General features: G+C 33.9%; 2 protein-coding genes across 2 annotated transcripts; both read right to left on the minus strand.

Moving 5' to 3' along the window:
* Positions 1 to 1,309: 1,309 nt before the first annotated feature.
* Positions 1,310 to 3,315, minus strand: LOC136227606 (pectinesterase-like). Its single transcript, XM_066016306.1, has 2 exons — positions 2,177 to 3,315; positions 1,310 to 2,090 (listed from the first exon to the last, which is right to left on the minus strand). Exons 1-2 carry the CDS (start codon positions 3,162 to 3,164, stop codon positions 1,411 to 1,413), a joined length of 1,668 nt encoding a protein of 555 aa, XP_065872378.1. The 5' UTR covers positions 3,165 to 3,315; the 3' UTR covers positions 1,310 to 1,410.
* Positions 3,316 to 8,118: 4,803 nt separating this feature from the next.
* Positions 8,119 to 12,264, minus strand: LOC136227726 (uncharacterized). Its single transcript, XM_066016467.1, has 8 exons — positions 12,111 to 12,264; positions 11,863 to 12,028; positions 11,096 to 11,186; positions 10,921 to 10,979; positions 10,354 to 10,414; positions 9,391 to 9,481; positions 9,207 to 9,283; positions 8,119 to 8,431 (listed from the first exon to the last, which is right to left on the minus strand). Exons 1-8 carry the CDS (start codon positions 12,136 to 12,138, stop codon positions 8,315 to 8,317), a joined length of 690 nt encoding a protein of 229 aa, XP_065872539.1. The 5' UTR covers positions 12,139 to 12,264; the 3' UTR covers positions 8,119 to 8,314.
* Positions 12,265 to 12,663: the final 399 nt, after the last annotated feature.

Consider the following 12,663-nt stretch of genomic DNA (forward strand, 5'->3'; position numbering starts at 1 on the left):
TTTCAGTCATCTTATGGTTTTATTATTGATGATTGTAAATTGTTTATCTATGATTTTGCTGACGTTAGAGTTAGCTTTGTTAATCGTTCTGCGAATACCGTTGCTCATACTCTTGCTAGAGCGACGTATTCTTTACCAGGACTGATGGTCTGGTCTTCTAGACCTCCTGATTGTATTCTTCATGCTCTGTTTTCTGATTCTGTTTGAATGAAGATTTAATTTGGTTTCAAAAAAAATCTGAATCTAAACCAATTACAAATAAAGTCGCTACAGCAAATAAATTCCGTCGGTAAAAACTCTGTTTCTTTTGTAGTTCCATTTAGGTTTTAAATGAGTTAAATAATTTATATTTTAGATTTAAAAGTGGCTTAATTGATTTTTTGAATATGAGTTGAGATTTAATTTAAAGGAATCATGAAAATTCTTTTTTGTTTTGGATAAACAAAATAGTTGATGACTGTATAATAAAATAATTTTTTATTTATCATTTGTTTGAATATATTTTAAATTTTTTTATTAAATGACTCGTATCTTATGTTTTCTAGCTCCATAAAATCAGGATCAACTCTCTAAAGCATGTCATTTTTTAGAGTGAGAAAATGTCACATTCCTCCACTTATGAATCAATGAAATCTTATAAAAAAAAATTACTTTTTGTATTTTACAAATCGGAGAAACATATAAACTTTCCTAAGTTTTATCCTACTACATGGTCCTTTCATTAGATTAGAAAGATTTTCATCAAATACTGAAAAACAAAAACTTTTATGATCAATTAGTTGATATGAATTTCTTTTTTCTTTCCCTTAACCTCTTTCTCCTCCGAACTTAACTACTACCTCCGTTTCATATTACATGTCTTTCTAGATTCTTTTTTGTTTCATATTACATGTCATTTTATGTGATCAGTACACGTTCAGTCATCTTTTTTTCTACTATAAAACGCGGGTTTACGGAAATTAATTAGAATAATGAACTTATTATAGAATAAGTAAATATTGGAATCAATAAATAAGGAGCACGTTGTCTTTTTTACAATATCCTTAATTTCTATACAACTGTCTAAAAAGACATGTAATATGAAACGGAGGGAGTAGTTCTTTTTATGAGTACTCAATCTAAATGCTTCTTTTTTTGTACATTACAAAAATTAGGAAACATAATTACTTTGGGCTGAAATTTGGCACTTAAATGGTATTTAATTAATGGAAAAACTTGTTAAACTTCATAAGAAAGTTGAAACAAACTAGTAATTAAGATAAAAGATTTGAATGTGAGCGGAAGAAATTGAATTGGATCTGAATATGAATTGAATGGAAATGAAAACAAATAAATAATTAATTAATTAATTAATGAAGACAACACAAACACATAAATTGATATATATATATGGATTAGGATTAGGAGTGATCAGTAGGTTTGGCCAGTATGGTTAAGCCATTCGTTTCCTTGGATCATTAGATTAACAGAGAATTTGTCAACTTGAGCCTTTGTTGTAAGAATATGGTATCCCTTCCATTTGACTCTTTTATCTGTTGCTGCTCCTGCTCCTGTGTTAGCATACTCTGAGTATTCTAGAGTATCAAGAAATAGATCTCCAGACCAAGGTAGCCATCCTTCCGGTTGAATTACATCTCCTATTTCCGATTCCATTACTATTGTCCTTGAATATGCCCTCCATGGTCTTCCCATATATGACTTCACCGTTGTCCTGTTCGATACTAGCTTTTCTTCTGGTATGATCTTGCATTTGTGGATCACAAGTCCCGTCGTTTCGTGTTTGTCTGATCTTCCGTGTGCGGTCATCGTGTTCAACTGGTTGTTCATTGGCATCCTGATAACAATGTTTGAGTTCTGAATCACCACGGAGGCGTCCCCAAAGATGAAATCAATTGTCCCTGAGATTGTGCAGTTGTTGTAGAACTGTCTGTGTGCTTGTGTATATAATGTATCTTGGTATCCTTCAATACTGCAGTCGAAGAAAGCAGTCTGATCCGCCTGTACTCGGAGTGCCACTGCCTGATGCCCTTGGGGGCCTGCTGTGTTTTCGAATGTCAGAGACTTTGCCGTGAAACCAGTTCCAAGAGCCGCTGCATGCATGCAACAAACATATATATAATTCAGAGGAACTAGGATTATAACATTTTCTTGCTAAAGAAATAAGTGCAGTGGTTACCGAAGGTGGCAGATCTCATTGTTTTCCATCCAGTACTATTGCTGTGGCTTCCAGTGATAATGGTCTTTCCAGGGCCATCACCATACATGAAAACATTAAACTGTTTCTTTTCAACAGTTAAATACTCCTGATAAGTTCCAGCCTTAATATGGATGACACAAGCAGATTGATTTGACAAGGGACATTTAGCAAGAGCATCAGCAATGTTCTTAAAATCTCCGCTGCCATCCTTTGCCACTGTGAAATTAGGCTTAATATCATTTCCAGCAGCCAAAAGTCTCCGGTGAGGAATGGACATCCACTCGGGAAAATCATCATCAAGAGAAAGAAGTCTCCTAGTAGGTGTAGGAAGATTAATCTGGAGTCCGAAAGTGGATAAAAATTTGGAAAAACCATTGATAATTGCCAAGGCATTACTAGTAAGATGTGTTGCATCAAGCATTCCATCTTTCATTTCAGTTCTGTACTTGCTATTAGGATCTCCGAATTGATCAAGGCATGTGTCCTGATAAGAGATAACAGCACTTAGCCAATTTTGTAGCTCGGCTGTTCTTTGAGACATGGTGTGAAGGTTGCTATCTCCCACTGTTGAAAATGATGCCTGAAGCTCCTGAACTGCATCCTCCAGCAAATCTTTACAATCTTCAAGTGACATTTTAACATCCTTGTCTTTGTCGTCAGCTTTTCCGATCAAATCTGTCGATAAATTGAACGATTTCTTGGCTGCTTCAACCGTGGCTAGAATCGCAGCCTTAACATACTCTTTAGGATCGGTTGTATTAGTGACGGAACTAAGAGATTTTTCGCAGGCTTCTTTGTAATCTGTAGGGTGACATATTTGAGTAACGGTTCTTGTTGAGGTAGACACGCCTTGGCTGCTTCCGCCACCACTTTTGGATCCCCCCTGTTGGACAACCGCTATTACTCCGATCACCACTCCAACAACAAGAATAAGAGAGAAAACCGATACAACAACTTTCCCCATCATTTTGTTTTTTGTGTTGTTTTTTTGTTTTTTTTGTTAGTATGCCTCCCTCAGCCAAATAAAGAAACTAGGCCCCCTGGTACATTTTCCGATTTATTGAAATCGGAGATTATACAAAAGTGAGGAAGAGGGAGACTTGTACTCTCATAAATATATTATTATTATTATTATTATATCAAATGAGAGCTATGGAATATTGCATGGTTAGGATTTCATTTATAGATTTTTAATTGGAATATTGTTGTTCTATTTTCCAGGGTTTGCCAAATGGGACCTTCTTATCAAACTTAAAAATAGCACAAACTCCTATAAATAGTTTATTACCTATTCATGAATATGAATATGGTTATTTCTTCCTCTTCCATTAAATTATGTTTTGGTTTCCATGGCTACTAACTATATAAAAAATATTTGGTGTTATTACTACTTTCATACGTGTGATTTTGACTCACTTTGTAAACACTGTGAACAAATATCATTCTCATTCTTAATGATAATTGCCGTCACTAAAATTATGGATAAATATTATTCACATTATATGATTTATATTCGATAAAGTAAGAAAATTGTTTTGAATATACGGTGATTGTCAAACTCGGTCTTAAACGGCATCAGATAATACAACATACGCCTATAAGTCTAAAATAGTTCCTCACTATAGAACAATAAATTGAAAACTTCTAAAGTGATAATGAAACATTTATTTAGACAATCCAAAATTTATCTACATATTTAGGATCCGTTTGTTTTACCTACTGTTTGATGTTTACTGTTACGGTTTGCTGTTTGCTATTACGGTTTGATGTTTGCTGTTACGGTTTGCTGTTGCTGCTGCTGTTACGGTTTGTTGTTTGCTATTGGAAAAAGCTGCTTTTAAAAAGCAGAGATTCTTTGCTTTTGTAAAAAAACTGTTTTTCGGGTGTAAAAGGCAAACAGGAGATCACTAACCAAACATCTAATGTTGCTTTTCAATTGTAAAATGCAAACAGGAGGTCACTAACCAATCACCTAAAACTCTCCCTTTTGAAATGAAAAGGCAAAAGGAGCCTAAAAAGAAGCAACCAAACACCCCCTTAGTTTGTATTTGATAATATTTTATTATCAAGCTTCCGACGTATCCTACTAAGTGGAAAAGGTATGTAGTTCTACCTAGTTTTAGATGAAATAATTATCTAACTACACTTTAAATGATAATGAAATAATTATCATTACCATTTACTCCTATAATACAATAACTCAAAATCATCTAATTCAATTTTGTTTTCCTTGTTAATGTATTTATAGTTACTTCTAACTAAATTCTAGAATACAAATGAATTTTACAAATCTAATTTTTTTTGTTATTATTCAAGGAATAAACACATAATTTAATAACCAAAACTGAAAACAGTTAGTTCCTATGAGATAATATACTTAATATTAGGCTAAGTGATGTCACACACGTGACGTCATCACATTCCTCATCGTGGTCCAAGTCCAAGCGTAACAAGGGCCCAAATAACGCCTAAGACGATCTATGATCCCTTCAACAGCCTAGATATATTCACCACGGCCCAAGCCCAACGAGCGGCAGCCCATCGCAACTCACGAGGTTCTAACCTCGGAGCTTCGAGAGATCTTCTAAAATCCTACGAGACAAAGGATTCCTCCCAAGATTCGGACTCCTTAAGGGATTAGGAATCCTAGCTCCATAAGAATTCCCAAGAAGATGACAACCTATGAGAGGCAGCACCTGAACTAAGCATAATAACTACTATAGACTCTGTCAGTGTCCTATTCTTTCCTTTAGCCTTTCCATTCATTTCTGGTGAATAAGGTGCAATAGTTTCATGTATAATTCCATGTGATTTATAAAAGTCGATAAACATGCTAGAACCATATTTTGTGCTTGTATCACTAAAACTCTCTTAACTTTCCTATTGCACTGCTTTTCTATTTCAACAAAAGGAAAAATAAGCAAATAAAAACAGAAAGAGACACAAAGAGAAGAGAGAGAAGTGATGGTGGAAGTAAGATTGATATTCTCAGAATGTGATGTTTATGGATAACGTTGTTTATGCCAAATAAGTAAGTCTGTTAGATTATGGTATAATTGCGGGTTTGTGGAAAATTCAGGGATAGTTTTGTGGGTTTATTTGATATAAGGGTATATCTGTTTTTCAGTGATAACACAAGGGCAAATATGTGTATTAACCCCTTTTATTTTTCACCAAGTATACAAAAGTAAAGTCAGAACAGTCATCAATAAAGTTATAAAATAACGTTTATCATTTCTAGTCAATTTACCATCTAATTCACATATATCATAATGAATTAACTTTAGAGGTTTAGAATTCCTAACAACAGCTTTATGAGGTGTTTTTATGATTTTTACCTAGCTACAATAATCACATTTCATAAACTCATTTAAATTCAACTTTGGAATTAATCCTAAGTTACTCATGTTCTTAATGATACGCTTATTAACATAACAAAAATGAGCATGCCAAATATTAAAGATACACAATGTATAAACATAACCATTCACTTTATAAATTTAAACATGCCTTCAGTTGCATAACTCTTTCATACAAACACATTATTTTTAGTTAAAGTAAACAAATATGTCCTTATAGTCTGTGTAAACCCTGCCTTGTTGAGAAGATAGCTAGAACCCAAATTCTTCCTCATTTCTAGAGTATGCATCACATTTTTCAAAGTTAAAGTTTTTCCAGATGTGAAGTCCAATTCCATACTACCAATTCCAGCAACAATAGTGGTGCCGGAATCACCCAACAGAACTTCCTTATCCTCGGTTACAACAGTATATGCTTTGAACATATTTCTATCATAGCGAACATGGCGAGAGGCACCAGTGTCTACCCACCACTCATCTGATCCACCTATGAGGTTGATCTCAGAAATCATAGCAACAAAATTTTATTGTTCTTCAGTCAAGTTAACAATAGGAGTATTATTTGGCCTGTTCCTGCACTTACGTGTCATATGACCTGATTTTCCATAATTAAAACAGAGGAAAGCAACATCATTCTTAGGTGGTTATTCTTGTGTTCTATTTTGGTTCCTTTGGAGTTTCTAATTCATATTAACTCAAGTATTGCGGTTTTGGTTTGATTTGCAGTTCTGATTCTTAAAAAAAAAAATTAACTCGTTGCATAATAGTAGTGGATTTTTTGTGTTATTCGAGACAATAAGCACTTCTTTTTTTAGGTCTTGTTTTCAAGCTTCCTCCTCAATTCGGAGGCAAGTAATCACACTTTCCATAGAAAAGTTCTTTGGTTTTGTGTCTCAAAACATTTTTAAAAAATTTCCAAGAAGGATGCGGTTTGTCAATAACTACAGCAACTTGAAATTGATCATTAAGAGACATACCTTCTGAGATAATTTCATGTGCAATTTTTTAGAGTTCGTGAGATTGAACTTCCACTAATTTGTCATCAGTCATCTGAAATTTGAGGTAGCAGCTAACATCATATTTTTTTAGATCCAGTCTCCTCTATGTCATGCTTCCTTTGTAAAGCATCCTATATCTTTTTGGGAGATTTATCTTCAGCAGTGGTAGTAATTATACAAATCATCTATCAACTCATTTAGAATGTAGTTCTTGCATAGAAAATTAGTTTCTATCCATTTTTCAGCAGGATGAAACTCTGCCTCAATAGCTTCTTCAGGAATAATAGGCTTCTCATATGTAAGAACATAAGCAACTTTTTCGTGGTAAGATAGAAGAACATTTTATGTCTCCACCTTCGGAAGTGAGCTCCCTCGAACCGGAATGGCTTGTTGATTTCAGCAATCCTATTAGATTGTTCGGTGGCCATAGCAGTAATGAATCGTCTTAAAATTATTGGAACGACAATTGAGAAACACAGAAAATCACCGAACAAAATAATGGACAGATTCGCGGACTAAGTCGCTTTCTTTAAGACGTTCGCGGAACTGCCAAAAAAGTGCAAGTAGATCAAATTCTGGTCGCCTCCAGGATACAACAGCCCACTCATAGTACGAGTTCGTATTGCACAGTACGAACTCGTTTTTATCTACACTCTTAATTGCTCAGTTTCGAAATATGTTTAAAATGACAATCACAATAGGTATTTATATAAGAAAAAAGAGTTGTTGTGTTCTAATTTAGTGGAGAAGAAAGAGCAAGAGAAATCAAGAAAGTTGGAAACTAGAATGACGGGTTCAGAAAGACCATATCAAAAAAGACGTTAAAGAAGAAAAAATATTTAATTAATTAAAAAATATTTATTCTGAATTTATTAAAATAATAATAAAAAAATTATTACTTTTTCCAATAAAAAATATAGAGTTTACACCACACTATACCAAGTAAATCCTCACATTTTTCCAAAAGTGGAGTACCCTTTGAAGTACACCCAAGTGTGTGAGAACCCCCTTTATAAATATCAACACAAAGTGCTTTCTAAGCACACCAAGTATGTGAGAACTTCCTTTATGAATATCAACACAAAGTGCTTAATGTGAGATCCCTTACTTTTCTAACTCTCTTCTAACTCTGTTTTACCCTTCTCTCTTTGAAGATAAAAAAGGTTAAGCTTTTTTATAAATTTAAATTGGACCAAGTATGACAATTTAAAAAAAATGAATAACCCCATTAGCATTCTGCTTATAGCCTAATGTTTAAACTTTTATACTTATCACAAAAAAAAAAAAAGATTTGAAAGCCTCTATCGTTTTACCCTCCAAATGGAAGAGTATGGCTTCATTTGGACAAAACTCTTCTTTTATAATTTTTTATTTTTATATAGTTGATAATTTATCCAGATGTAAAATGGAGATTTTAATAAAAAGTTAGGCAAAATAAATAATCGGAAGAAAAATGACATTAAAACATGCATGTTAAAATTTAAATCATTGGGTAGAGAAAAAAAAGAAGCAAAAACACTTCAAATGTTTGGCTGCTCCCTCTGACCCGAAGAATTGCATAGCATCAGAAGAAACTAGATAATCATTTTATTCTAGTTTTCCCCTCCAAAAGTAGTTGATCACAACGGAAAATTCAAAATTTTGAAAATAAAATATTATCTTTTCTCCCCCTTCTCACCTCATTAACTACTTCTATTACACATAATTATGATGAATCATCAGAATTTTACACAGATTTAAGTATATAGGCTTTCACCATTTCAAGCTGAATCTACGTCAGACTCAGCTTCTCCTTCTCTGTATAGCTCAAAATCTTCAGCACTCCATCTGCAAATTAATTGAAGTCGGAATGTAGCCATCTTCATCCCCAATAATCTCTGCACACCAGTAATAGTTCAATAACATCAACTTCTCCAGCCTCTATAGATATATATATATATACTAATAACATTGGCAGATGCACCGGCTTTTCGACAAGCACACAGTACTTGGTCATAAAAACTACACAGTATTCAGATAAGATAAAGAAGATGGTAATGGTGTTCATTTGAAAACCAATCATAAATTAATGGCAAATCGACCAAAGAAAAGCCCAAAAAGTATACATATATTCTAGCATACGAACAAATGAATGCCAAAATTTTGGTAAAATTATTTAATTCCCGTTATTCACAACTGAATCACCAAAAAAATGCTGGAGGGCTTAATAAGGGATAAGTAATAGGTGTGTACCGGAGACCGCAACAAGTATGATAAAGCATACACAGCATGATTCAATACTCGCATAAGCATTTATAATCCAAACAGAAATAAAGATCCTGATCAGAGGTATAGGTAGTGACATGTTATATCAATTTTAATTCACAATTAACCATAACAGGAGATCTGATTTTTTAGGTAGAAATGGCTGAAACATGAAAATTCAAACTCGAGTTCAATACCCTGATATACTTGAAGGGGGTAGGTAGATAATACATCAAATAAGGCTATTTATTTGCCACCCAATTTCTACCAGCCACCTGAGAACCCAATAGAATGAAAAGAACGATTTCTAACAGCCACCTGATAACCCAATAGAATGAAAAGAACGGCAAGGGACAAATAAAAATGATAGGGATATAGGATAACAAAAAGTATAAGATGAGAGCCTACCAATATGCGAGCTGACTCAGGTGACAAATGCTTTCCCTCCTCGCAGACAACAAAGTCTGAAACTAGCTCCACAACACCTGCATATGGCAATTAATTGGATTATCATCACAACTTAACAAGGCATACACACCAGTTTATTTGCATTTCTATGCTATTTACGCCATAGAAAAAAGCAATTGCATACCCTTGTTCAACCTAACAGGCATCCCTTGCTTGCGCAGCAAGGGCTCCATTTCATGAGTAAATTGCTCCAAAGGACCCTCCTTAAGCTCTACCTTTGAAGTTCAAATACAAGAGACAATGTCAGCATAGGCAGATGTTAGTCATATATTGCAGATTGTAGGTTACACCAAATTCAACATGTATAACATAAGAAAGTGAAGCATATCATCAAATATTTTGAAAACTAGCCCCATTTGGTATGTTGTAATGGAATGGCCATTACAATAGTCATATCATTTTTGTCGTCACAAATACATCACTTAATTTTTCTTTGCAAATTAATGTAATGGGCATTACCAACAAAAGAGGCATGAATCCCCATTACGATTAATCCTTGTATTTTTATTACTAATGGAGAAATACGAAAAAAACATGAAAACCAAAAAATGCGAAAAAGAAAAAAAAATGTGAAAACCGAGAAAAGAAAATGCAAAAAACGAAAAAAAGTGAATCGGAAAACGGGAAAAAGGTGAAAAAACACGAAAATTGAGAAAAAAACGGAAAAGAGCAAAAACGAGGAAAACAACGGAAAAGGGGGAAAAAAGGAAAAAGAGGAAAACGAAAAAATATGAAAATTGAAAAAAAAAATGTGAAAAACACCAAAAACATGAAAATTGCATTTTACTAAATAAACATACATATTGTAATGATAATTGCACTTTATCAATTTTATTAAAATTTGTCAACCGAACATGGTAATGGAATCATTATTTCATTCCATTACATTACACATTTGATTACATTACCACCTTGATTACATTACATTGCATTACAACTTACCAAACGGACCCTAAGTGAAATATCCTAGATCAATAAAAGAAATTAACACTATAGTTTTTTGATTGAAGCCAGAAAAATGCGTATGAAATACACCACCACTTGTCAAAACTAAAATACTGACATGTAGATCGTTTGGAAACTGTACCTTTTCTGATGCAATGGTTCCCGTCCTGGCAAAGTCATATTCTTCAAATTCATTAAATAGCCTGCAAAATATCAATGGAAAGAGGAATATATGAACATTGGGTTTTAAGTTCCAAAATAAAGGTAAACAGTTGCCATCAATCCTTCGCAACTGCATGAAATAGATTAATAATCTTCAAAGTTCAAAAATAAATACACATTGTAATTTGTAAATAACTGGCTCTTTTGAGTTTCTGAAATTCAGGGATCGCCACTGGTCCACTGTACTTGGCATTTAGAGAATCCCAGTGACTACTTCATTCACCTTCACACACTCCTAAACTGAGCATGATTATGGCTCTTATCCACATGCCAAAGCAGCCCCTAGGCACACAAAACTTTGATACTCTACATATCAATCTCTTCTTTCTTAAAGACATTATGTGAATAGGAAAAATCAAAGTTGTTGCAGTTTTCTTTAACCCACGACATTCTTCCAATAAAAAAAGACTAACCAACTAATTTACTTCTGTTTCTAAACAGCAAACAAGGATATAGGAATGATTACATCATAGAAAAGTACGAGTACCTTTCAACTTCTTCTTTTGACAAGTTGGTCAGAAAAAGTCCAGCATCTCCTCGCAAGAGCTAAACGAAAGCATGAAAGAAAAAGTAACCAAACTAAAGGTAAAAGACAAACGAAAATTCTATAAAGGCGAAGTAATGAGCAAATAAAAACTGATTGATTGCAGAAAGACGCTTACCTTTGAAACTTTGTGAATCCCAGGCCTGATTTCATCAGCAACAGACCGGCCTAAAGACACTTGCATTACTTTGTTTGATCCAAGAAAGAACCTAGAAAAATATTTAAACAATAAAACATACAAACAAAATCATTCGAGATACTCGTGGTCAATTCTGGCATGGAATTGGAAATTCAATAGAATGTTGCATATTTACAAACAAGACAGTAGACAAGAGCCAAATACTAGTACTTCCCTTGGCAAAGATTTGTATTCACAAAAAAACTAAAGCTCAATATGGAAGAAGCAAGTATTCAAAAGAAAAGTTCAGTATAGCAATCTTTTCAAAGGAAGTCTAGGTATCAACTCAGCCATGAAGTTGGCAACATTTGAGAAATTAGCCCAAATTTGACAAATTTTTAGGTATTGAAATTGATTGTATTTGGACTAATTTTTCAAACCGAGTTGATATCTAAACTTGGATTTGGGCTAAACTAAACTTGTCTTCCAACTTCAAGGGCCAAATTGACCCTTAATTTGTAATATTTTACTTAATTATAATTAAACCACAAAGAAGAACGTCCAACTTAATAAATATTTTAAATTGACGAGTATAAACAAAGTTGCAGCCAGCCTTTTTTTGTAGCCAAGATCACAAACCTCCAAGCCAAAACATCCAGTTTGAAACCCCGATTCTAAATCACCCCATTTTCAATAAGTAATAACTAATAAACCCACATATTTCAATCAACAGGAAAAATTAATGCAGATTCTCAGTAACTACCGACCTGCTGGTAGCTTTCAGCTTCTCCCTGAACTCTTTGAACTTGAGATTTCTCATGTTCTCAAAACTAAAGACATAAATGGCATTGTAAGTTTCTGCCGCCTCTCTTATCGAATTTACTATAGATTCCTTATGTTCTCTCCCCTTCTTCTTCGTTTTTGTTAATGAAACTGCAAATACGATACATCATAATCCACCATCAACAAACAACAATGGCATACCGAGATAAAGAGAAAAGCAAAGAAAGCATACCTGCTTTGTTACGCTTGGACTTAGGCATGACTGTTATTCAAATTGAACCTGAAGAAGCACAAAAATGGCAGCTCTTTCCCTGCTCGTTTAGCTCCAGCGAGTGTATGGAGACCTCTGCAAGGTTTTCAAATTTAGGGTTTTATCGGCGTAAAAGAAGAGAGTGAGCAGGCCAGCATGGGCTTGCCTTAGGTTTTTTTATGGGCCGGACTGGGTTATCATACGAGAAAATTACCTAAAAATACCATCCCTCCTCTAGGATTCTTTTTAAAAGGGTAATTACAATAATAATATTTGTGATTTGCGCTCACCGGATCCATGTATCAACATGTAACTGCACAAAAATAAGGTCAAAGGAGGTCATTGTCTGCAAACCCCTTTTGATATCTAAATCAGTTATGAAATGACTTGATGATGATCATAATCAGTAAACAAAAGTTGTAATATAAGTTTAATAGAATGAATAAACTTGTGTATTTTGGATTGAACTTACTCTATTTATATTGATGTCGAGCTATAAAAGACGATTATGAGTCATGGATCGAGATGGGCCACG

This window comes from Euphorbia lathyris, chromosome 4 (genome assembly GCF_963576675.1).
Source record: "Euphorbia lathyris chromosome 4, ddEupLath1.1, whole genome shotgun sequence".
Taxonomy (NCBI): Eukaryota; Viridiplantae; Streptophyta; class Magnoliopsida; order Malpighiales; family Euphorbiaceae; genus Euphorbia; species Euphorbia lathyris.

What these genes read in the sequence shown, in the direction of transcription:
- LOC136227726 (XM_066016467.1), bottom strand. Translation starts at nt 12,138, where the DNA reads ATGCCTAAGTCCAAGCGTAACAAAGCAG. An exon ending in AAGCTGAAAGCTACCAGCAG is followed by an intron (nt 11,187 to 11,862) that starts GTCGGTAGTTAC and finishes ATATTTTTCTAG; the next exon opens with GTTCTTTCTTGGATCAAACA. An exon ending in GCCTGTTAGGTTGAACAAGG is followed by an intron (nt 9,284 to 9,390) that starts GTATGCAATTGC and finishes TGCCATATGCAG; the next exon opens with GTGTTGTGGAGCTAGTTTCA.
- LOC136227606 (XM_066016306.1), bottom strand. Translation starts at nt 3,164, where the DNA reads ATGATGGGGAAAGTTGTTGTATCGGTTTTCTCTCTTATTCTTGTTGTT. An exon ending in AATGAGATCTGCCACCTTCG is followed by an intron (nt 2,091 to 2,176) that starts GTAACCACTGCA and finishes GCATGCATGCAG; the next exon opens with CGGCTCTTGGAACTGGTTTC.